This window comes from Scyliorhinus torazame, chromosome 16, assembly GCF_047496885.1.
Source record: "Scyliorhinus torazame isolate Kashiwa2021f chromosome 16, sScyTor2.1, whole genome shotgun sequence".
NCBI lineage: Eukaryota > Metazoa > Chordata > Chondrichthyes > Carcharhiniformes > Scyliorhinidae > Scyliorhinus > Scyliorhinus torazame.
Window position 1 is genome coordinate 85,237,598 of NC_092722.1, and position 24,498 is coordinate 85,262,095.

At 49.1% G+C, this 24,498-nt stretch overlaps 1 protein-coding gene across 4 annotated transcripts in view; it reads left to right on the plus strand.

Moving 5' to 3' along the window:
- The first annotated feature begins 5,121 nt into the window (after window positions 1-5,121).
- LOC140392920 (atrophin-1-like) overlaps window positions 5,122-24,498 on the plus strand; it is a 238,203-nt gene continuing 218,826 nt past the window's right edge. For all 4 annotated transcript variants that reach the window (XM_072478699.1, XM_072478702.1, XM_072478700.1 and 1 more), the window contains exons 1-2: window positions 5,122-5,287; window positions 18,665-18,829. In XM_072478699.1, coding sequence (XP_072334800.1) covers window positions 5,213-5,287; window positions 18,665-18,829 — 240 coding nt within the window. In that variant the 5' untranslated portion in view covers window positions 5,122-5,212. The remainder of the gene's footprint in view (window positions 5,288-18,664; window positions 18,830-24,498) is intronic.

Genomic DNA, 24,498 nt, shown 5'->3' on the forward strand with positions numbered 1-24,498 from the left:
CGAAATTCTCTACCACAGAAAGTAGTTGTGGCCAAAAAAGTTGTGGAATTTCAAGAAGGAATTAGATATAACTCTTTGGGCTAAAGGGATTAAGGGATATGTGGGGGGGGGCGGGGGGGGTGGCAGTGTGGGAAGGTAGGATCGGGGTATTGAATTTGATGATCAGCCATGATCATAATGAATGGCGGAGCATACTCGAAGGGCCGAATGGCCTCCTCCTGCTTCTATTTTCTATGTTTCTGTGTATTGGTCTCCTTATTTAAGAAAATATGTAAACAGATTTGAAGCAGTTCAGAGAAGATTTACCGGATTCGTACCAGGAATGGGTGGGCTGTTGAATGGGGCAAGGTTTGGAGAGGTTAGGCTTGTTTCCGCTGGAGTTTAAGAGGTGACTCGATGAAAACCTTTAATATCCTGAGGGGGGAGATTGATGGGTGTGGATGTGGAGAGGATGTTTCCTCTTGTAGGAGAATCTAGAACGGGGGGGGGGGGTCACGGTTTTAAATAAGAGATCGCCCATTTAAGCCGGAGATGTGGAGAATTTCTTTCAGAGTCCCAAATCTCCAGGATCGTCTTCCTCGAGAGGCAGTGGAGGCAGAATCGTTCAATGTTTTTAAGGCAGAGCTGGAGAGATTCTTGGTCAACAAGGTGGTGAAAGGTCATTGGGGTGGGTGGGATGCCGATTTCAGGTTCCAATCCGCTCAGCCTTGATTATCTCAAATGGTGGAGCAGGTTCAAGGGGCTTGTTCGTATGTAGGTTCATTTGAATGCTACTTGCCACTTGTCAGCCCAAGCCTGGATATTGTCCAGGTCTTGCTGCATTTGGACAGGAGCTGCTTCGGTATCTGAGGAATTGCGAAATGTGCTGAACATTGTGCAGTCATCCGCAAACATCCCCACTTCTGACATTATGATGGAGCGAAGGTCATCTGTAAAGCAACTTAAGATGGTTGGGCCCAGGACACTACCCTGAGGAACTCCCATAGTGATTCCCTGGAGCTGAGATGATTGACTTTCAACCATCACAACCATCTTCCTTTGTGCCAGGTTTGACTCCAACCAGCGGAGAGTTTTCCCCCTGATTCTCATTGACTGCAGTTTAGCTGGGGCTCCTTGATGCCACACTCGGTCAAATGCTGCCTTGATGTCAAGGGCAGTCACTCTCACCTCACCTCTGGCATTCAGATCTTTTGTCCATGTTTGAAGCAAGGCTGTATGAGATCAGGAGCTGAGTGACCCTGGCGGAACCCAAACTGAGCATCCGTGAGCAGGTTATTGCTGAGTAAGTGCCGCTTGATAGCACTGTTGATGACTCTTTCCATCACTTTGCTGATGATGTAGAGTAGACTGATAGGGCAGTAATTGGCTGGGTTGGATTAGTCCTGTTTCTTGTGTACCAGACACACCTGGGCAATTTTCCACATTGCCGTCGAGATGCCAGTGTTGTAGCTGTACTGCAACAGCTTGGCTTGGGGTGCGGGAAGTTATGGAGCACAAGTCTTCAGTATTATTGCCAGAATATTGTCAGGGTCCATAGCCTTTGAAGTATCCAGTGCCTTCAGCCGTTTCTTGATATCGCGTGGAGTGAATTGTGTTGGCTGAAGACTGACATCTGTGATGCCGGGGACCTCCGGAGGAGACTGTGATGGATCATCCACTTGGCACTTCTGGCTGAAGATTGTTGTGAATGCCTCAGCCTTGTCTTTTGCACATGTGTGCTGGGCTTCTCCAGCATTGAGGATGGGGAGATTTATGGAGCCTTCTCCTCCAGTGAGTTGTTTAATTGTCCACCACCATTCAAGGCTGGATGTGGCAGGACTGCAGAGCTTAGATCTGATCTGTTGGTTATGGAATTGCTTAGCTCTGTCTATTACTTGCTGCTAATGCTGTTTGGCACAAAGAATCATAGAATCTAGAATCACAGAACCTCTACAGTGCAGAAGGAGGCCATTTGACCCATCGAGTCTGCATCAACCCTTCAAAACCCGCCCTATTCCTTTAACCTCACCCTAAGGGGGCAATTTAGCATGGCTAATCCACCTAACCTGCACATCTTTGGACTGGGAGGAAACCGGTGCACCTGGAGGAAGCCCAAGCAGACATGGGGAGAAAGTGCAGACTCCACACAGACAGTCACCTGAGGTCAGAATCGAACCTGGGTCCACGGGGCTGTAAGGCAGTAGTCCTGTGTTGTAGCTTCACCAGGTTGACACCTCAATTTTAGGTATGCCTAGTGCTGCTCCTGGCATGCTCTCCTGCACTCTTCATTGAACCAAGGTTGATCCCCTGGCTTGGTGGTAATGGTAGAGTGGGGATATGCTGGGACTTGTCAATGAGGTTATAGATTATGGTTGAATACAATTCCGCTGCTGCTGATGGGCCACAGTTGCTAGATCTGTTCGAAGTCTATCCCATTTAGCACGGTGGTAGTGCCACACAACACGATGGCGTGTATCCTCAATGTGAAGACAGGACTTTGTCACCGTAAGGACTGTGCGGTGGTCACTTCTACCGATACTGTCATGGACTGATGTATCTGCGGCAGGCAGATTGGTGAGGATTAGGTCAAGTATGTTTTTCCCTCTTATTGGTTCCCTCACTACCTGCCACAGACCTATCTAGCAGCTATGTCCTTAAAGACCTGGCCAGCTTGGTCTCGTAGAGACTATATTCTGTCCCCTTGCCACCCTCAGTGCTTTCTGCAAGTGGTGTTCAACATGGAGATTCAGCTTGAGGGTTGATGGTACGTGGTAATCAGCAGGAGGTTTCCTTGCCTATGTTTGACCTGGTGTGATGTTGAAAACCCCCAGGGCAACTCCCTCCCAACTGGATCTCACTGTGCAGCCACCGCCTCCTCTGGATCTGTCTGGCCAGTGGGACAAGACATGCCCAGGGTTTGTGCCAGTGGTGTTTAGAAAATTATCTGTGAGGTATGGGTTGAGGGGCGACTGGATAGAAGTCTAAAATTATGAGGGGCATGGACAGAGTGGATAGTCAGAAGCTTTTTCCCAGGATGGAAGAATCAATTACAAGGGTGATGCACTATCAATTACGACGAGACGAGAGTAGAGAGTAATCGAGGCTTTATTAAGCAGAGATGTGTTGCCTCCTGCAGTTGCTGCCAAAATGGCTGCAGCTTAGTGAACACATACATTTATACTCTGCCTACTGGGCGGAGCCAGCAGGCAGGGATCTACCCCCGTACCTGTAGTACAGGAGCCTTACCGTATTACCTCTCATATATGTATTATACAAACAGTGGTGACTACCACAAAGGGGACATAGGTTTAAGGTACGAGGGGCAAGGTTTAGAGGAGATGTACGAGGGAAGATCTTTACACAGAGGGTGGTGGATGCCTGGAACTCGCTGCCGGAGGAGGTGGTGGAAGCAGGTACAGTAGTGATGTTTAAGGGGCGTCTTGATGGGAATAGAGGGATACGGACCCCAGACTTGCTTAACATTTTAGGTTAGATGGGCAGCATGGTCGGCGCAGGCTTGGAGGACGAAGGTCCTGTTCCTGCGCTGTACTTTTCTTTGTTCTTTGTATGATTCCGTAAGTATGACTACGTCATAATTGCCCCATGAGAATGTGGTGTGAGCCGCCATCTTGAATCCGCTGCACTGCCATGTGGTGTAGGTACACCCACGGTGCTGTTAGGGAGGGAATTCCAGGATTCTGACGCGGCGACAGTAAAGGAACGGACGATATACTTCCCAGTCGGGATGGTGTATGTGGAGCTTGGAGGATGAACTTGCAGGCAGTGGGTGTTCCCCACGTGTCTGCTGCCCCTTGTTCTTCTAGACGGTAGAAGTGGCGGGTTTCCCTTCACACTCCTGATGTGTGTCCTTGTAGATGGTGGACAGACTTTAGGGGAGTTAGGAGATGAGTTACAGGATTCCCAGCCTCTGACCTGCTCTGGTAGCCACAGTATTTATATGGCTGGTCCCAGTTCAGTTTCTGGTCAATTGTAACCCCCAGGATGTTGGTAGTGGGGGTGATTCAGTGATGATAATGCCATTGAATGACAACTCTTACAACACCAGGTTAAAGTCCAACAGGTTTGTTTGAAACCACTAGCTTCACCTGATGAAGGAGCTGCGCTCCGAAAGCTAGTGATTCCAAACAAACCTGTTGGACTTTAACCTGGTGTTGTAAGACCTCTTACTGTGCCCACCCCAGTCCAATGCCAGCATCTCCACATCATTGAATGACAAAGTAGGGGAGATAGTTAGATTCTCTCGTCGGAAATGGTCATCACCTGGCACTTGCGTGGAGCGAATGTTACTCGCCACTGGTCAGGCTCAAACTTGGATATTGACCAGGGCTTGCTGGACACAGATTGCATCAGTGTCTGACGAGTCATGAATGGTGTTGACGATCATGCTGTCATCAGCGAACATCCCCACCTCTGACTTTGTGATCTTACAAAAATTAAATCTCTCGAAGGACCGGGAGTCGGTGGAATTCTCTCCCACAGAGATCAGTGGCTGGGTGCCGAGGCTCACTGAATATATCCAAGCCAGAGTAGCACGGTAGCATAGTGGTTAGCACTGTTGCTTCACAGTTCAGGATCCCGGGTTCGATTCCCGCTTGGGTCACTGTCTGTGCGGAGTCTGCACGTTCTCCCCGTGTCTGCGTGGGTTTCCTCCGGGTGCTCCGGTTTCCTTCCACAAGTCCCGAAAGTTGTGCTTGTTAGGTAATTTGGACATTCTGAACTCTCCCACTGTGTACCCGAACAGGCGGCGGAATGTGGCGACTAGGGGATTTTCACAACTTCATTGCAATGTTAACATAAGCCTTTATTGAGAGATTTTTGATCGGCGAGGGGAGTCGAGGGTTATGTGGGTGGGGGAGGGGGGGGAGGCAGGAGAATGGAATTGAGATCAAGAGTCATGGTTGAACCGAATGGTAGTGGTGGCCCAAAGGGCTGAGTGGCCACTCCTGGTACAGAATGCGGAGTAGGCATTGGTGCTGAGGATGGGCAAGGAAGATGAGCAGCCAGATTGGATCACAGCCCAATTGAGGAAGAGGGGGTGAGAGAGAAAGACAGACAGAGGACGCTCTTTCCAATGGAGCCTCGCTCAGACCCTTAATCAAACCATCATGCGTCTTACAGGTGTACGCGTTCCCTCTCATCGGTGCTCCAGAGATGGGAGGTCGGTGATCAGTGACAGATAGCGCCTTCATTGCCAATACCACCCCCGCGACAGATGTTCAAGGCGATTCGCACACAAGACGATGGGTCAGTGCAGATGGAGAGCGTGAAGACAAGAAAAAAGGATGGGGTGAGTTCAACTGCACTTCAGGGCGGCACTGTCCCCATCAAACACTCCCAGGATAGGTACAGCACAGGGTTAGATACAGAGTAAAGCTCCTTCTACACTGTCCCTATCAAACACTCCTGGGACAGGGACAGCACGGGGTTAGATACAGAGCAAAGCTCCCTCTACACTGTCCCGATCAAACACTCCCAGGACAGGTACAGCACGGGGTTAGATACAGAGCAAAGCTCCCTCTACACTGTCCCCATGAAACAAACCCAGGACAGGTACAGCACAGGGTTAGACGCAGAGCAAAGCTCCCTCTACACAGCCTGCATCAAACACTGCCAGGACAGGTTCAGCACGGATTAGAAATGGAGTAAAGTTCCCTCCACACTGTCCCCATCAAACATTACCAGGACAGATACACATGGAGTTGGATACAGAGTAAAACTCGCTCCACACTGTCCACATCAAACATTCCCAGGACATGTACAGCACGGGGTTAGAAACAGAATAAATCTCCCTCTACACTGTCCCCATCAAACTCTCCCAGGATATGTACAGCATGGTGTTAGATACAGAGTAAAGCTTTGTCTACACAGTCTGCATCAAACATGCCAGGACAGGTACAGCACGGGGTTTGATACAGAGTAAACAACCTCAACACTGTCCCCATCAAACGCTCCCAGGACAGTTACAGCAAGTGGTTACATACAGAGTAAAGCTCCCTCTACACTGTTCCCCATAAAACTCTCCCAGGACAGGTACAGCACAGGGTTAGATACAGAGCAAAGCTCCCTCTACACTGTCCCCATGAAACAAACCCAGGACAGGTACAGCACAGGGTTAGACGCAGAGCAAAGCTCCCTCTACACAGCCTGCATCAAACACTGCCAGGACAGGTTCAGCACGGATTAGAAATGGAGTATAGTTCCCTCCACACTGTCCCCATCAAACATTACCAGGACAGATACACATGGAGTTGGATACAGAGTAAAACTCGCTCCACACTGTCCACATCAAACATTCCCAGGACATGTACAGCACGGGGTTAGAAACAGAATAAATCTCCCTCTACACTGTCCCCATCAAACTCTCCCAGGATATGTACAGCATGGTGTTAGATACAGAGTAAAGCTTTGTCTACACAGTCCGCATCAAACATGCCAGGACAGGTACAGCACGGGGTTTGATACAGAGTAAACAACCTCAACACTGTCCCCATCAAACGCTCCCAGGACAGTTACAGCAAGTGGTTACATACAGAGTAAAGCTCCCTCTACACTGTTCCCCATAAAACTCTCCCAGGACAGGTACAGCACGGGGTTAGATACAGGGTAAAGCTCCCTCTACACAGCCTGCATCAAACACTGCCAGGACAGGTTCAGCACGGATTAGAAATGGAGTAAAGTTCCCTCCACACTGTCCCCATCAAACATTACCAGGACAGATACACATGGAGTTGGATACAGAGTAAAACTCGCTCCACACTGTCCACATCAAACATTCCCAGGACATGTACAGCACGGGGTTAGATACAGGGTAAAGCTCCCTCTACACTGTCCCCCATCAAACACTCCAAGGACAGGTACAGCACGGGGTTAGATACAGGGTAAAGCTCCCTCTACACTGTCCCCCATCAAACTCTCCCAGGACAGGTACAGCACGGGGTTAGATGCAGAGTAAAGCTCCCTCTACACAGTCTGCATCAAACACTACCAGGACAAGTACAGCACCGGGTTAGATAAAGAGTAAAGCTCCCTATACACTGTACACATCAAATACTCACACGACAGGTACGACACAGAATTAGATACAGAGTAAACGCGCAGCACGGTGGCGGTGGTTGGCACAGCTGCCTCACGGTGCTGAGGTCCCGGGTTCGATCGCAGCTCTGGGTCACTGTCCGTGTGGAATTTGCACATTCTCCCCGTGTTTGCGTGAGTTTCGCCCGCACAACCCAAAAATGTGCAGGCTAGGTGGATTGGCCCCGCTGAATTGTCCATTAATTGGAAAAAAATGAATTGGTTCCTCTAAATTAAAAAAAAAGGTACAGAGTAAACCTCCCTCTACACTGACCACACCAAACACTCCCAGGACCGGTACGGTACAGGGTTAGATACAGAGTCATGCTGCCTCTACACAGTCCCCATCAAACACAGACAGGATAGGTACAGTACGGTGTCAGATGCAGAGTAAATCTCCCTCTACACAGTCTGCAGCAAACACTGCCCGGACAGGTATGGCAGGGGGTTAGATACAGAGTAAAGCTACCCCAACACTGTCGAAAAAGTCCTGGGACAGGTACAGCATGGGGCTAGATAGTAAAGTTCCCTCTCCATTGTCCCCATCAAACACTGCCAACACAGGCACAGCAAAGGTTTAGATACAGAGTAAAGCTACACTGTGCCACATCAAACACTCCGAGGACAGGTACAGCACACGGTTAGATACAAAGTAAATCTCCCCCTACAGTGTCCCCATCAAACACACCCAGGACAGGTACTGCACGGGTTATAAACAGAGTTTAGCTCCCTCTACACTGTACCATTAAACACTCCCAGTATAGGTAAAGCAAGGGGTTAGATACAGAGTAAAGCTCCATCTACACTGTTCCCATCAAACATGCTCTGGGTAGGTACAGCATGGAATGAGATACAGAGTTAAGCTCCCTCTACATTGTCCCCACCAAACACTCACAGGACAGGTGCAGCACGGGGATAGATACAGAGTAAAGCTCCCTCTACACTGTCTCCATCAAACACTCCCAGGACAGGTACAGTATGGGGTTAGATACAGAGTAAAGCTCTTCCTAAACTGTCCCCGTCAAACACTCCCAGGACAGGTACAACATGGTGTTCGATACAGAATAAAGCTCCCTCTACACTGTCCCCATCAAACACTGCCAGGACAGGTACAGCACGGGGGTAGATGCAGAGTAAAGCTCCCTCTGCACTGCCCCACCAAACATTCCCAGGACAGGGACAGCACGGGGTTAGAAACGGTGTAAAGCTCCCTCGATACTGTCCCCATCAGACATTCCCGGGACAGGACAGGATGGTGTGAGATACAGAGTAAAGCTTCCTCTGCACTATACCCATCAAGAGCTTGCAGCACGGGGTTAGATATAGAGTAAAGCTCTTCCTATACTGTCCCCGTCCAACACTCCCAGGACAGGTACACCTTGGGGTCAGATACAGAGTAAATTCCCCTCTACACTGTCCCCATCAAATTCTCCCAGGACAGGCACAGCACGGAGTTAGATACAGAGTAATTCTCCCTCTGTAAGGTCCACATCATACACTCCCAGGACAGATACAGCACAGGGTTAGATACAGAGTAAAGCTTCACAGTCCCCATCAAACACTCCCAGGACAGATACAGCACGGGGTTAGGTACAGAGTAAAGCTCCTTCTACACTGTCCCCATCAAAGAACCCCGGGACACGTACAGCACGGGGTTGGATACAGAGTAAAGCTCCCTCTACATTGTCCCCATCAAACACTCCCAGGACCGGTACAGCAAGGGGGTTGAAACAGGGTAAAGCTCCCTTCACACTGTCCCCCATCAAACACTCCATGACATGTACAGCACCAGGTTAGATACAGAGTAAAGCTGCCTCTGCACTGTCCCCATCAAACTCAGCAAGGACAGGTGTAGCATGGATTTAGATAAAAAGGAAAACTCCCTCGACGCTGTCGCCATCAAACACTCCCAGGACCGGTACAGACGGGGTTAGATCCAGAGTAAAACTCACTCTACACTGTCCCCATGAAACATACCCAGGACAGGGACAGCACGGGGTTAGATACAGAGTAAAGCACACAGTCCCAATAAACACTCTCAGGACAGGTACAGCACCGGGTTATAAACAGATTAAAGCACCCTCTACACTGTTCCTATCAAAAACACCCAGAACAGGTGTAGCATGGAATTAGATACAGAGTAAAGCTCCTTCCACACTGTCCACATGAAACATTCCCATGACATGTACAGCACAGGTTTAGAAACAGACTAAAGCTCCCTCTACACTTTCCCTATCAAACACTCTCAGGACAGGTACAGCATGGAATTAGATACAGAATAAAGCTCCCTCTACACTGTCCCCATCAAACACTCCCAGGACATGTACAGCACAGGATTAAATACTGAGTAAAGCTTCCTCTGCGCAGTCTGCATCTAACACTGCCGGGACAGGTACAGCACAGGGTTATCTGCAGAGTAAATCTCCCTCTGCACTGTCCCCATCAAAAACTCCCAGGACAGGTACAGCACAGGGTTAGATACAGAGTAAAGCTCCCTCTACGCTGTCCCCATCAACCATTCCCAGAACCGGTACAGCACAGGGTTAGATACAGAGTAAAGCTCCCTCTACGCTGTCCCCATCAAAAACTCCCAGGACAGGTACAGCACAGGGTTAGATACAGAGTAAAGCTCCCTCTACGCTGTCCCCATCAACCATTCCCAGAACCGGTACAGCACAGGGTTAGATACAGAGTAAAGCTCCCTCTACGCTCTCCCCATCAACCATTCCCAGAACCGGTACAGCACGGTGATAGACACAGGGTAAAGATCCCTCTACACTGTCCCCATCAAACTTAGGACATAGAATAGTATAGTGCAGCACAGAACAGGCCCTTCGGCCTTCGATGTTGTGCCGAGCATTGTCCGAAACCAAGATCAAGCTATCCCACACCCTGTCATTCTGGTGTGCTCCATGTGCCTATCCAATATGAGCTTGAAAGTTCCTAAAGTGTCCGGCTCCACTATTACAACAGGCAGTCCATTCCACACCCTAACTATTCTCTGAGTAAAGAACCTACCTCGGACATCCCTCCTATATCTCCCACCCAGAACCTTATAGTTATGCCCCTTTGTAACAGCTACATCCACCCGAGGAAATAGTCTCTGAACGTCCACTCTATCTATCCCCCTCATTATCTTATAAACCTCTATTAAGTCGCCTCTCATCCTCCTCCGCTCCAAAGAGAAATGCCCTAGCTCCCTCAACCTTTCCTCATAAGACCTATCCTGCAAACCAGGCAGCATCCTGGTAGATCTCCTTTGCACCCTTTCCAATGCTTCCACGTCCTTCCTATAATGATGTGACCAGAACTGCACACAATACTCTAAAGGTAGTCTCACCAGGGTCAGGTATAGTTGCAGCATAATCCCGCGGCTCTTAAACGCAAGCCCCCTATTAATAAACGCTAACGCACTATAAGCCTTCTTCACGGCTCTATCCACTTGAGTGGCAACCTTCAGAGATCTGTGGACATGAACCCCAAGATCTCTCTGTTCCTTCACATTCCTCAGAACCCTGCCATTGACCCTGTAATCCACGTTCACATTTTTTCTACCAAAATGAATCACCTCGCACTTATTAGGGTTAAACTCCATCTGCCATTTTTCGTCCCAGCTCTGCATCCTATCAATGTCTCTTTGCAGCCTACAACAGCCCTCCACCTCATCCACTACTGCACCAATCTTGGTGTCATCAGCAAATTTACTGACCCACCCTTCAGCCCCCTCCTCCAAGTCATTTATAAAAATCACAAATAGCAGAGGACCCAGCACTGATCCCTGTGGTACACCGCTGGTAACTGGTCTCCAGTCAGAAAATTTTCCATCTACCACCACCCTCTGTCTTCTATGTGATAGCCAGTTACTTATCCAATTGGCCAAATTTCCCTCTATCCCACATCTCCTTACTTTCTTCATGGATCAACCATGGGGAAACTTATCAAACGCCTTACTAAAATCCATGTATATGACATCAACTGCTCTACCTTCATCTGCACACTTAGTTACCTCCTCAAAGAATTCAATCAAATTTGTGAGGCAAGACCTACCCTTCACTAATCCGTGTTGACTATCTCGGATTAAGACCATAAGACATAGGAGCGGAAGTAAGGCCATTCGGCCCATCGGTCCACTCCACCATTCAATCATGGCTGATTTCAACTCCATTTACCCGCTCTCTCTCCATAGCCTTTAATTCCTCGAGAAATCAAGAATTTATCAACTTCTGACTTAAAGACACTCAACGTCCCGGCCTCCACCACCCTCTGTGGCAATGAATTCCACAGACCCAGCACTCTCTGGCTGAAGACATTTCTCCTCATCTCTGTTCTAAAGTGACTCCCTTTTATTCTAAGGCTGTGCCCCCGGGTCCGAGTCTCGCCTGCTAATGGAAACAACTTCCCTACATCCACCCTATCTAAGCCATTCATTATCTTGTAAGTTTCTATTAGATCTCCCCTCAACCTCCTAAACTCCAATGAATATAATCCCAGGATCCTCAGACGTTCATCGTATGTAAGGCCTACCATTCCTGGGATCATCCGTGTGAATCTCCGCTGGACCCGCTCCAGTGCCAGTATGTCCTTCCTGAGGTGTGGGGCCCAAAATTGCTCACAGTATTCTGAATGGGGCCTAACTAATGCTTTATAAAGCTTCAGAAGTACATCCCTGCTTTTATATTCCAAGCCTCTTGAGATGAATGACAACATTGCAGTTGCTTTCTTAATTACGGACTCAACTGCAAGTTTACCTTTGGAGAATCCTGGACTAGGACTCCGAAGCCCCTTTGCACTTCAGCATTATGAATTTTGTCACCGTTTAGAAAATAGTCCATGCCTCTATTCTTTTTTCCAAAGTGCAAGACCTCGCACTTGCCCACGTTGAATTTCATCAGCCATTTCTTGGACCACTCTCCTAAACTGTCTAAATCTTTCTGCAGCCTTCCCACCTCCTCCATACTACCTGTCCCTCCACCTATCTTTGTATCATCGGCAAACTTAGCCAGAATGCCCCCAGTCCCGTCATCTAGATCGTTAATATATAAAGAGAACAGCTGTGGCCCCAACACTGAACCCTGCGGGACACCTCTCATCACCGGTTGCCATTCCGAAAAAGAACCTTTTATCCCAACCCTCTGCCTTCTGCCTGACAGCCAATCGTCAATCCATGTTAGTACCTTGCCTCGAATACCATGGGCCCTTATTTTACACAGCAGTCTCCTGTGAGGCACCTTATCAATGGCCTTTTGGAAGTCAAGATAGATAACATCCATTGGCTCTCCTTGGTCTAACCTATTTGTTATCTCTTCAAAGAACTCTAACAGGTTTGTCAGGCACGACCTCCCCTTACTAAATCCATGCTGACTTGTCCTAATCTGACCCTGCACTTCGAAGAATTTAGAAATCTCATCCTTAACAATGGATTCTAGAATCTTGCCAACAACCGAGGTTAGGCTAATTGGCCTATAATTTTCCATCTTTTTCCTTGTTCCCTTCTTGAACAGGGGGGTTACAACAGCGATTTTCCAATCCTCTGGGACTTTTCCTGACTCCAGTGACTTTTGAAAGATCATAACTAACGCCTCCACTATTTCTTCAGCTATCTCCTTTAGAACTCTAGGATGTAGTCCACCTGGGCCCGGAGATTTATCAATTTTTAGACCTCTTAGTTTCTCTAGCACTTTCTCCTTTGTGATGGCTACCATATTCAACTCTGCCCCCTGACTCTCCGGAATTGTTGGGATATTACTCATGTCTTCTACTGTGAAGACTGACACAAAGTACTTATTTAGTTCCTCAGCTATTTCCTTGTCTCCCATCACAAAATTACCAGCGTCATTTTGGAGCGGCCCAATGTCAACTTTTGCCTCCCGTTTGTTTTTAATGTATTTAAAGAAACTTTTACTATCATTCCTAATGTTACTGGCTAGCCTACCTTCATATTTGATCCTCTCTTTCCTTATTTCTCTCTTTGTTATCCTCTGTTTGTTTTTGTAGCCTTCCCAATCTTCTGACTTCCCACTACTCTTTGCCACATTATAGGCTTTCTCTTTTGCTTTGATGCATTCCCTAACTTCCTTTGTCAGCCATGGCTGCCTAATCCCCCCTCTGATAACCTTTCTTTTCTTTGGGATGAACCTCTGTACTGTGTCCTCAATTGCTCCCAGAAACTCCTGCCATTGCTGTTCTACTACTGTCTTTCCCACTAGGCTCTGCTCCCAGTCGATTTTCGTCAGTTCCTCCCTCATGCCCCTGTAGTTACCTTTATTTAACTGTAACACCTTTACATCTGATTCTACCTTTCTTTCAAATTGGAGATTGAATTCTACCATATTATGATCACTGCCTCCTAAGTGCTCCCTTACTTTAAGATCTTTAATCAAGTCTGGCTCATTACATAACACTAAGTCCAGAATGGCCTGTTCCCTCGTGTGCTCCATCACAAGCTGTTCCAAAAAGCCCTCCTGTAAACATTCAATGAATTCACTTTCCTTGGGTCCACTGGCAGCATTATTTACCCAGTCCACCTGCATATTGAAGTCCCCCATGATCACTGTGGCCTTGCCTTTCTGACATGCACTTTCTATTTCGTGGTGCATTTTGTGCCCCCAGTCCTGACCACTGTTAGGAGGCCTGTACATAACTCCCATTATGTTTTTTTTGCCTTTGTGGTTCCTCAACTCTACCCACACAGACTCCACATCATCTGACCCTATGTCATTTAGTGCTATTGATTTAATTTCATTCCTAATTAACAAGGCAACCCCACCCCCTCTGCCCACCTCCCTGTCTTTTCGATAGGTTGTGAATCCCTGGATGTTTAAATGCCAGTCCTGAACCCCCTGCAACCATGTCTCTGTGATGCCTACCACATCATACCTGCCAGTCACAATCTGGGCCACAAGCTCATCTACCTTGTTCCGTACACTGCGCGCATTTAAATATAGCACCTTTAATTCTCTATTGACCGTCCCTTTTTGTTTTCTTAGTGTGGTGGACCTTGGTTTACTGAGCCTTTCCATACACTGTGTCATATTTTGTGGGATGGGGACTATCGTAACCTCTCCTGAGTTTTGTCTTTTCGTGCTTTTTTGTATTCCTAAGCAGCTACGCTTCCCACTGATTACTTCACCTCTTGGTTCCCTGACTTTCCCTTCCCCCCCAATCTTTAGTTTAAAGTCCTATTGACCACCCTATTTACTCTTTTCGCCAGAACACTGGTCCCAGCTCGGTTCAGGTGGAGACCATCCCAACGGTATAGGTCCCCCCTGTCCCAAAACTGATGCCAGTGTCCCATGAAAAGGAACCCCTCTTTCCCACACCACTCTTTCAGCCACATGTTAACTTCCCTTATTCTTGCCTCCCTATGCCAATTTGCACGTGGCTCGGGCAGTAATCCGGAGATTATGACCCTTGAGGACCTGTTTTTTAATTTGAATCCTAGCTCTTTATAATCTCTAAACAGGTCCTCTTTCCTAGACTTGCCTATGTTGTTGGTACCGACATGGACCACAACAACTGGATCCTCCCCCTCCCTCTCCAGTATCCTTTCAAGCCGGTCAGAGATGTCCCGCACCCTAGCACCGGGCAGGCAACATACCATGCGGGACTCTTTATCCTGCTCACAAAGGATACTATCTATCCCCCTGATAATAGAATCCCCTACAACTACAACTTGCCTATTTACTCCCTCCCCTTGAATGGCCTGCTGAACCATGGTGCCTTGGTCAGCTGACTCATCCTTCCTGCAGCCCTGTTCGCCATCCACACAGGGAGCAAGTGCCTCATACCTGTTGGACAGAGTCAAGGGCTGAGGCTCCTGAGTTCCTGACTGCTGGTTCCCTTTACCTGCCTGACTTGCAGTCACACCCTGCTGTCCCTGGCCACTGGCAGGATTTAAACTGCTTACTCTGACAGGTGTGACTGCCTCCTGAAACAAGTGTCCAGGTAAGTCTCCCCCTCCCGGATGTGCCTCAGTGTTTGAAGCTCAGACTCCAGCTCATCAACTCTGAGCCGGAGCTCTTCGAGCAGCCAACACTTACTGCAGATGTGGTCGCTGCAGCTCGCAATGGGATCTGCCAGCTCCCACATCAAGCAGCTCAAGCACATCACCTGACCAGCCATCACTAATTAATTAATTAGTTTAATTTAAGTTTGAGTTTAGCTGTGTTTTTTTTAAAATTTGGGGCAGATTTGCTATCAACCACTCAGATCACAGCTTCCTTCTGACGTCACTTTTGGAAAAAAAAACTGGAAAACAGGAAGTTACCGTTAGGTTTTTATACTCACAGAGACTGCTCCTCCTCCTCCGAACGGCTCCCGAAATTAGGCCCAAAGAAAGAGAGAGAACAATACATCCCTTGACTCCCAAAGAATCCTTGGGTATATCCCATCTGGCTCAGGTGACTTGTCGACCCTCAAGTTTTTCAAAATTGCTAATACATCCTTCCTCAGAACATCTACTTCCTCCAGCGTACCCGCCTGAATCACACTCTCATTCTCAAAAACATGGCCCCTCTCCTTTGTGAACACTGAAGAAAAGTATTCATTCAACGCCTCTCCTATTTCTTCTGACTCCATGCGCAAGTTCCCACTACTGTCCTTTACCGGCCCTACCCTCACCCTGGTCATTCTTTTATTTCTCACATAAGAGTAAAAAGCCTTGGGGTTTTCCTTGATCCGACCTGCCAAGGACTTCTCATGCCCCCTCCTAGCTCTCCTAAGCCCTTTTTTCAGCTTATTCCTTGCTACCTTGTAACCCTCAAGTGACCCTACTGAACCTTGTTTTCTCATCCTTACATACTCTTCCTTTTTCCTCTTGACAAGACATTCAACCTCTTTTGTGAACCATGGTTCCCACACACCTCCCTGCGCGACAGGGACATGCCTATCAAGGACACGCAGTATTTGTTCCTTGAACAAGCTCCACTTTTCATTTGTGCCTTTCCCTGACAGCTTCTGTTCCCATCTTATGCTCCCTAATTCTTGCCTAATCGCATCATAATTACCCCTCCCCCAATTATAAACCTTGCCCTGCCGTATGGCCCTATCCCTCTCCATTGCAATAGTGAAAGACACCGAATTGTGGTCACTATCTCCAAAGTGCTCTCCTACAAACAAATTTAACACTTGGCCCGGTTCATTAACCAGTACCAAATCCAATGTGGCCCCCCCTCTTGTCGGCCTATCCACATATTGTGCGAGGAAACCCTCCTGCACACACTGTACAAAAACGGCCCCATCCGAACTGTTCGACCTATAGAGGTTCCAATCAATATTTGGAAAGTTAAAGTCACCCATGACAACTACCCTGTGACCTCCACACCTATCCATAATCTGTTTTGCAATTTTTTCCTCCACATCTCTATTACTATTTGGGGGCCTATAGAAAACTCCTAACAATGTGACTGCTCCTTTCCTATTTCTAACTTCGGCCCATATTACCTCAGTAGGCAGATCCCCTTCAAACTGCCTTTCAGCAGCCGTAAAACTATCCTTGATTAACAATGCTACTCCTCCACCTCTTTTACCACCTTCCCTCCTCTTACTGAAACATCTATACCCCGGAACTTCCAACAACCATTCCTGTCCCTGTTCTAACCATGTCTCCGTAATGGCCACAACACCATAGTCCCAAGTACCAATCCACGCTCCAAGTTCACCTACCTTATTCCGGATGCTCCTTGCATTGAAGTAGACACACTTCAACCCACCTTTCTGTGTGCCGGTACACTCCTACGACCTTGATACCCTCCTCAGTACCTTACTATTCTCGACACTGGCTTCTGGACTACAGCTCGTTTTCCCATCCCCCTGACAAGTTAGTTTAAACCCCCCAGGATATTGGTGCCCCTCTGGTTCAGGTGCAAACCGTCCTGTCTGTACAGGTCCCACCTTCCCCAGAATGTGCACCAATTATCCACGTACCTGAAACCCTCCCTCCTCCACCATCCCTGCAGCCACGTGTTTATCTGCACTCTCTCCCTGTTCCTCACCTCACTAGCACGTGGCACCGGCAACAAACCAGAGATGGCAACATGGTTTGTCCTGGCACTCAGCTTCCACCCTAGCTCCCTAAATTCTTGTTTTAAATCCCCGTCCCTTCTCTTACCTATGTCGTTGGTACCGATGTGTACCACGACTTGTGACTGCTCCCCCTCCCCTTTAAGGATTCTGAAAACACGGTCCGAGACGTCACGGACCCTGGCACCCGGGAGGCAACATACCATCCGTGAGTCTCTTTCGCTGCCACAGAACCGTCTATCTGTCCCTCTAACTATTGAGTCCCCAATAACTATTGCTCTCCTGCCCTCCCTCCTTCCCTTCTGAGCCACAGGGATGGGCTCAGTGCTGGAGATCCGTTCACCGTGGCTTACCCCTGGTAGGTCGTTCCCCCAACAGTATCCAAAACGGTATATTTGTTACTGAGGGGAACGACCACAGAGGATCCCTGCACTGACTGCTTCCTCCCAGCCCCTCTCACCGCCACCCATCTATCTTGATTCTTCAGAGTAACTACATCCCTGAAGCTACTATCTGTGACCACCTCTGCCTCCCGAATGATCCGAAGTTCATCCAGCTCCAGCTCCAGTTCCCTAATGCGGTTTCTGAGGAGCTGGAGATGGGTGCACTTCCCACAGGTGAAATCAGCAGGGACACTGACGACGTCCCTCACCTCAAACATTCTGCAGGTGGAACATTGCACTGACTTCCCTGCCATCCCCTCTAGATAAAAAAAGAAAAAGAAAGAAAGAGCTTACCTGTTACTCACTCTACCCCTTGGGTTAAAGGAGGTGGAAGGGTCGGGGACACTAGAAGTGTAGTGTCTAGGGTGTAGAAACTGCCCAACTAAATTCAGGTAAAAATAAAACACTTAACCAGCAACCACTGCACCCCACACGAGAACAGCAATCAGCTGTTATGGGCCTGCGCAAACAATTTAAATCTTTACCACTTACCCAGCAGTCACTCTGTCCTCACTCCGACCGGATTCAGCTGGAAACTCCCAACAGTAAATTTTTTTAAACACTCCCTGGACAGGAACAGCACGGGGTTAGACACAGAGTAAAGCTCCCTCTACACTGTCCCCATCAAACACTCTCAGGACAGGTACAGCACGGGGTTAGATGCAGAGTCAAGCTCCCTCTGCAGTGTCCCCATCAAACACTCTCAGGACAGGTGCTACATGGGGTTAGATACAGAGTAAAGCTCCCTCTGCACTGTCCCTATCAAACACTCCCAGGACAGGTACAGCACGGGGTTAGATACAGAATAAAGCTCCCTCTACACTGTCCCCATCAAACACTCCCAGGACAGGTACAGCAGGGAGTTAGATACAGAGTAAAGCTCCCTCTACACTGTCCCCATCAAACACTCCCAGGACAGGTACAGCACGGGGTTAGATACAGAGTAAAGCTCCCTCTACACTGTCCCCATCAAACACTCTCAGGACAGGTACAGCAGGGAGTTAGATACAGAGTAAAGCTCCCTCTGCACTGTCCCGATCCAACACTCTCTGGACAGGTACAGCATGGGGTGTGATACAGAGTAAAGCCCCAACTCATGTCGGTGATTATTTCTTCTGGTGCTGTCTCAGCTCCCAGGTCTTCGTGGGTCTCGGCGTAAGACAAACTCCAGTCCAGAGCCCCGAACCTCTTCAAGGTCGAGCGAGGAAGCACGGTCAAGGGGTAGGATATCTCCTGGAGCCGTCAGCACATCCAGTAATGACAGCAAGACTGAGCGGGGTAAACCGCCTCTGAAGGTCAGTGTCATGGGGTCTAAGTTTGCGGGGGTCATGACTTTCTTGAGGGGGCTGATGGCCCGCAGGCCAAGGCAGCAGCTAGTGGAAAGGACACAAGTGAGGGGTGGGGAGGCCAAGTGGCTTGGCATTCAGCTAAGGTTGCTTGTGGATCAATGGGCCAAGCAGGACTGCGGGTTGGTCAGGGCATGTGCAAAAGGAACAAGTGTTGGGTTGGATGTGGGGTCAAAGGGTGGCTGCACTGGAGGGACGATGGTAAGTATCGAGGGTACGTCGCTAACCAACACTCTTCCAATGGCTCCTACCCAACCTGCTCCTCCTATCAAGGGGGGTGGACGCCATGGGTGGAACATCACCTCTCCCAGTCTCTGAGGTGCATGCCATCCTTTCAACCCTCCCTATGTAGCTTCCTCCAGTCCCTACAACCCTCTATATCTCTGCCACCACCTCCAGCCCCTACAACCCTCTATATTTCTGTAACCTCCATGAGCCTCTACAACCCTCCCTACCTCTGTAACCTGCACCAGCCCCTCCAAGTCCCCCATCTCTGTAAACTCCACCAGCCCCTTCAACACCCCTATCTCTGTAACGTCCTCCAGCCACTACAACCCTCCCTATCTCTAACCTCTTCCAGCCCCTACACCCCTCTATATCTCTGTAACCTCCACCAGCCCCTACAACACCTCTATCTCTGTAACCTCCTCCAGTCCCTACAACCCTCCCTCTCTCTGTAACCTCCTCCAGCCCCTAAGCCCCTCACTATCTCTGTAACCTCCTCCAGCCCCTACAACTCTCCCTCTGCAAGAAGCATCAGGAATAAGGTGGGTGAACTTAAGGCATGGATCGGTACTTGGGACTACGATGTGGTGGCCATCACGGAAACTTGGACAGAAGAGGGGCAGAAATGGTTGTTTGAGGTCCCTGGTTATAGATGTTTCAATAAGATTAGGGAGGGTGGTAAAAGAGGTGGGGGGTGGCATTATTAATTAGAGATAGTATAACAGCTGCAGAAAGGCAGTTCGAGGAGTATCACCCTATTGAGGTAGTATGGGTTGAAGTCAGAAATAGGAAAGGAGCAGTCACCTTGTTAGGAGTTTTCTATAGGCCCCCCAATAGTAGCAGAGATGTGGAGGAACAGATTGGGAAACAGATTTTGGAAAGGTGCAGAAGTCATAGGGTAGTAGTCATGGGCGACTTTAACTTCCCAAATATTGAATGGAAACTCTTTAGATCAAATAGTTTGGATGGGGTGGTGTTTGTGCAGTGTGTCCAGGAAGCTTTTCTAACACAGTATGTAGATTGTCCAACCAGAGGAGGGGCAATATTGGATTTAGTACTGGGTAATGAACCAGGGCAAGTGATAGATTTGTTAGTGGGGGAGCATTTTGGAGATAGTGACCACAATTCTGTGACTTTCACTTTAGTAATGGAGAGGGATAGGTACGTGCAACAGGGCAAGGTTTACAATTGGGGGAAGGGTAAATACGATGTTGTCAGACAAGAATTGAAGTGCATAAGTTGGGAACATAGGCTGGCAGGGAAGGACACAAGTGAAATGTGGAACTTGTTCAAGGAACAGGTGCTACGTGTCCTTGATATGTATGTCCCTGTCAGGCAGGGAAGAGATGGTCGAGTGAGGGAACCATGGTTGACAAGAGAGGTTGAATGGCTTGTTAAGAGGAAAAAGGTGACTTATGTAAGGCTGAGGAAACAAGGTTCAGACAGGGCATGGGAGGGATACAAGATAGCCAGGAGGGAACTGAAGAAAGGGATTAGGAGAGCTAAGAGAGGGCATGAACAATCTTTGGCGGGTAGGATCAAGGAAAACCCCAAGGCCTTTTACACATATGTGAGAAATATGAGAATGACTAGAGCGAGGGTAGGTCCGATCAAGGATAGTAGCGGGAGATTGTGTATTGAGTCTGAAGAGATAGGCGAGGTCTTGAATGAGTACTTTTCTTCTGTATTTACAAATGAGAGGGGCGATATTGTTGGAGAGGACAGTGTGAAACAGATTGGTAAGCTCGAGGAAATACTTGTTAGGAAGGAAGATGTGTTGGGCATTTTGAAAAACTTGAGGATAGACAAGTCCCCCGGGCCTGACGGGATATATCCAAGGATTCTATGGGAAGCAAGAGATGAAATTGCAGAGCCGTTGGCAATGATCTTTTCGTCCTCACTGTCAACAGGGGTGGTACCAGGGGATTGGAGAGTGGCGAATGTCGTGCCCCTGTTTAAAAAAGGAACTAGGGATAACCCTGGGAATTACAGGCCAGTTAGTCTTACTTCGGTGGTAGGCAAAGTAATGGAAAGGGTACTGAAGGATAGGATTTCTGAGCATCTGGAAAGACACTGCTTGATGAGGGATAGTCAGCACGGATTTGTGAGGGGTAGGTCTTGCCTTACAAATCTTATTGAATTCTTTGAGGAGGTGACCAAGCATGTGGATGAAGGTAAAGCAGTGGATGTACATGGATTTTAGTAAGGCATTTGATAAGGTTCCCCATGGTAGGTTTATGCAGAAAGTAAGGAGGCATGGGATAGTGGGAAATTTGGCCAGTTGGATAACGAACTGGCTAACCGATAGAAGTCAGAGAGTGGTGATGGATGGCAAATATTCAGCCTGGATCCCAGTTACCAGTGACGTACCGCAGGGATCAGTTCTGGGTCCTCTGCTGTTTGTGATTTTCATTAATGACTTGGATGAGGGAGTTGAAGGGTGGGTCAGTAAATTTGCAGACGATACGAAGATTGGTGGAGTTGTGGATAGTGAGGAGGACTGTTGTCGGCTGCAAAGAGACATAGATAGGATGCAGAGCTGGGCTGAGAAGTGGCAGATGGAGTTTAACCCTGAAAAGTGTGAGGTTGCCCATTTTGGAAGGACAAATATGAATGTGGAATACAGGGTTAACGGTAGGGTTCTTGGCAATGTAGAGGAGCAGCGAGATCTTGGGGTCTATGTTGATAGATTTTTGAAAGTTGCCACTCAAGTGGATAGAGCTGTGAAGAAGGCCTATGGTGTGCTAGCGTTCATTAACAGAGAGATTGAATTTAAGAGCCGTGAGGTGATGAGGCAGCTGTACAAAACTTTGGTAAGGCCACATTTGGAGTACTGTGTACAGTTCTGGTCGCCTCATTTTAGGAAGGATGTGGAAGCTCTGGAAAAGGTGCAAAGAAGATTTACCAGGATGTTGCCTGGAATGGAGAGTAGGTCTTACGAGGAAAGGTTGAGGGTGCTAGGCCTTTTCTCATTATAGAGCGGAGAAGGATGAGGGGCGACTTGATAGAGGTTTATAAGATGATCAGGGGAATAGATAGAGTAGACAGTCAGAGACTTTTTCCCCAGGTGGAACACACCATTACAAGGGGACATAAATTTAAGGTGAAAGGTGGAAGATATAGGAGGGATATCAGAGGTAGGTTCTTTACCCAGAGAGTAGTGGGGGCATGGAATGCACTGCCTGTGGAAGTAGTTGAGTCAGAAACATTAGTGACCTTCAAGCAGCTGTTGGATAGGTACATGGATTACGGGAAAATTATATAGTGTAGATTTATTTGTTCTTAAGGGCAGCACGGTAGCATTGTGGATAGCACAATTGCTTCACAGATCCATGGTCCCAGGTTCGATTTCGGCTTGGGTCATTGTCTGTGTGGAGTCTGCACGTCCTCCCCGTGTCTGAGTGGGTTTCCTCCGGGTGCTCCGGTTTCCTCCCACAGTCCAAAGATGTGCGGGTTAGGTGAATTGGCCAATGATAAATTGCCCTTAATGTCCAAATTGCCCTTGGTGTTGGGTGGAGGTGTTGAGTTTGGGTAGGGTGCTCTTTCCAAGAGCTGGTGCAGACTCAGGGGGCCGAATGGCCTCCTTCTGCACTGTAGATTCAATGATAATCTATGATTAATCTAGGACAAAGGTTCGGCACAACATCGTGGGCCGAAGGGCCTGTTCTGTGCTGTATTTTCTATGTTCTATGTTCTATCTCTGTAACCTCCTCCAGCCCCTACACCTCTCCTTATTTCTGAAACTTCCCCCAGCTCCTTATAACCCTCCCTATCTCTGTAACCTCCCCCCCCCCCCCCCCCCCCCCCCCCAGCCACCTACGACCTTCCCTATCTCTGTAACCTCCTCCAACCCCTACACCCTCCCTATGTAACCTCCTCCAGCACTGACATCCCTCCCTATCTATATAACCTCCTCCAGTCCCTACTCCCCTCTCTAACTATGTAACCTCCTCCAGCCCCTACACCAGCCCCTACACCCTTCCAAGATCTCTGCGCCTTTCGGTACTCTCGAGCAGCCCCCAAATCCCATCGCTCCACCACTGGCGGCCGTGCCTTCAGCTACCTGGGGCGGCGCTAAGCTCTGGAATTCTCTATCTAAACGTGTCCGCCTCTGTGTGTATGCGTGACTCTCTTTCTGTCTGTCTCTCTCAATCCGTCTCTCTCTCTCTCTCTCTCCCGGGGCAAGATTCTCTGTCGGCCAACGCCAGAATTACGAAACCCAGTTGGGAGGAGAACCGATTTGGCACCAAAATCATGGCGGGTGTCGTGTTCCCGCCAAATCGCTAATCTCCGGTGCCTCGACGGGGGCGTCATTGCGTTCCACTCCGCACGTACAGTAAACACCGTTTGCATATCATTGTTGAGTCCGACCCGGTATTTTCTCGGGCTTCCGCGATTCTCCGCCTCCTCTGGGGGGGAACTCCCGTCGACAAGGTTCACTTGTGCTTTTAAAAATTGGGAAACAGGTGCCGTGGCTGATGAGGGAGAGAGCAGAAGTAGGACACGGAGAGGCACAACCTTGGGCTACCGGTCCCAGCTGGGATGGGGACGGCCCCTGCAGGGCTAGGGGAGGATAGGGGGGATGATGGGAGGATGGGCCTCGGGCCAGGATGACCGTCACAGGACTGGGGCAGTGTCCAGGCACAGACCACCATTGCCACGGCCTGCAAGGCAGCCATCTTGCTGTGCATCACATTGACCGCCCACCTTGGCCCCTGGTTCTGCAAAGTGACACCAGCCATTTGGTCCCCCCCCCCATGCCGCAGACCTGTACAGCACCCTCCGCCATACCAACCCCCCCAACTGGCTGCCACCAGCCGATGGGGCATCACACGGCCCACCCAAGGGCAACGGCCACGTCAGTCCCTGCAGGTGGCCGCTGAGCCTACCGCTGGCATGGGCTGTGCCAGTGTATAGTACCCCTGGCAGCAGGGATGGGCTCCAGGGCCAGAGGTCCCCCCATGGTGCCAGGCACCGACGGGGCCAGGGGTGCGGGGTGGGGAAAAGGGAAGGCGACGTGGGGGCAGAGTTCGCAGTGCCAACTGGGCCACTGTGTAGTCCGTTGGATCTGATTGGGCATGGGGGTACACACCATGCTAACATGTCAGCCTTTCACCCCGTGCAGGCAATGGATATAGGAATCCAAACAGCAATGGTGGCCTTCCTCCTCGTCGCCAAAGCCCTGGGGGTGGGGGATGCCCTGCGGTTGTATGAGCTGGAGCTGCTCGAGAAGGAAGAAGCGACAGAAGCAGAGCCTGCCCCAGAGGAACAGGAGGCAGCCACTGAGGATGGAGGGCCGGCCGCCCAATAGGCCGAGGAGCGTGCCGGACCAGGCATGCCGTTGAAGACTCTGGCTGAGCAAGGGGACAGTGCGACATATCTGCCGCATCATG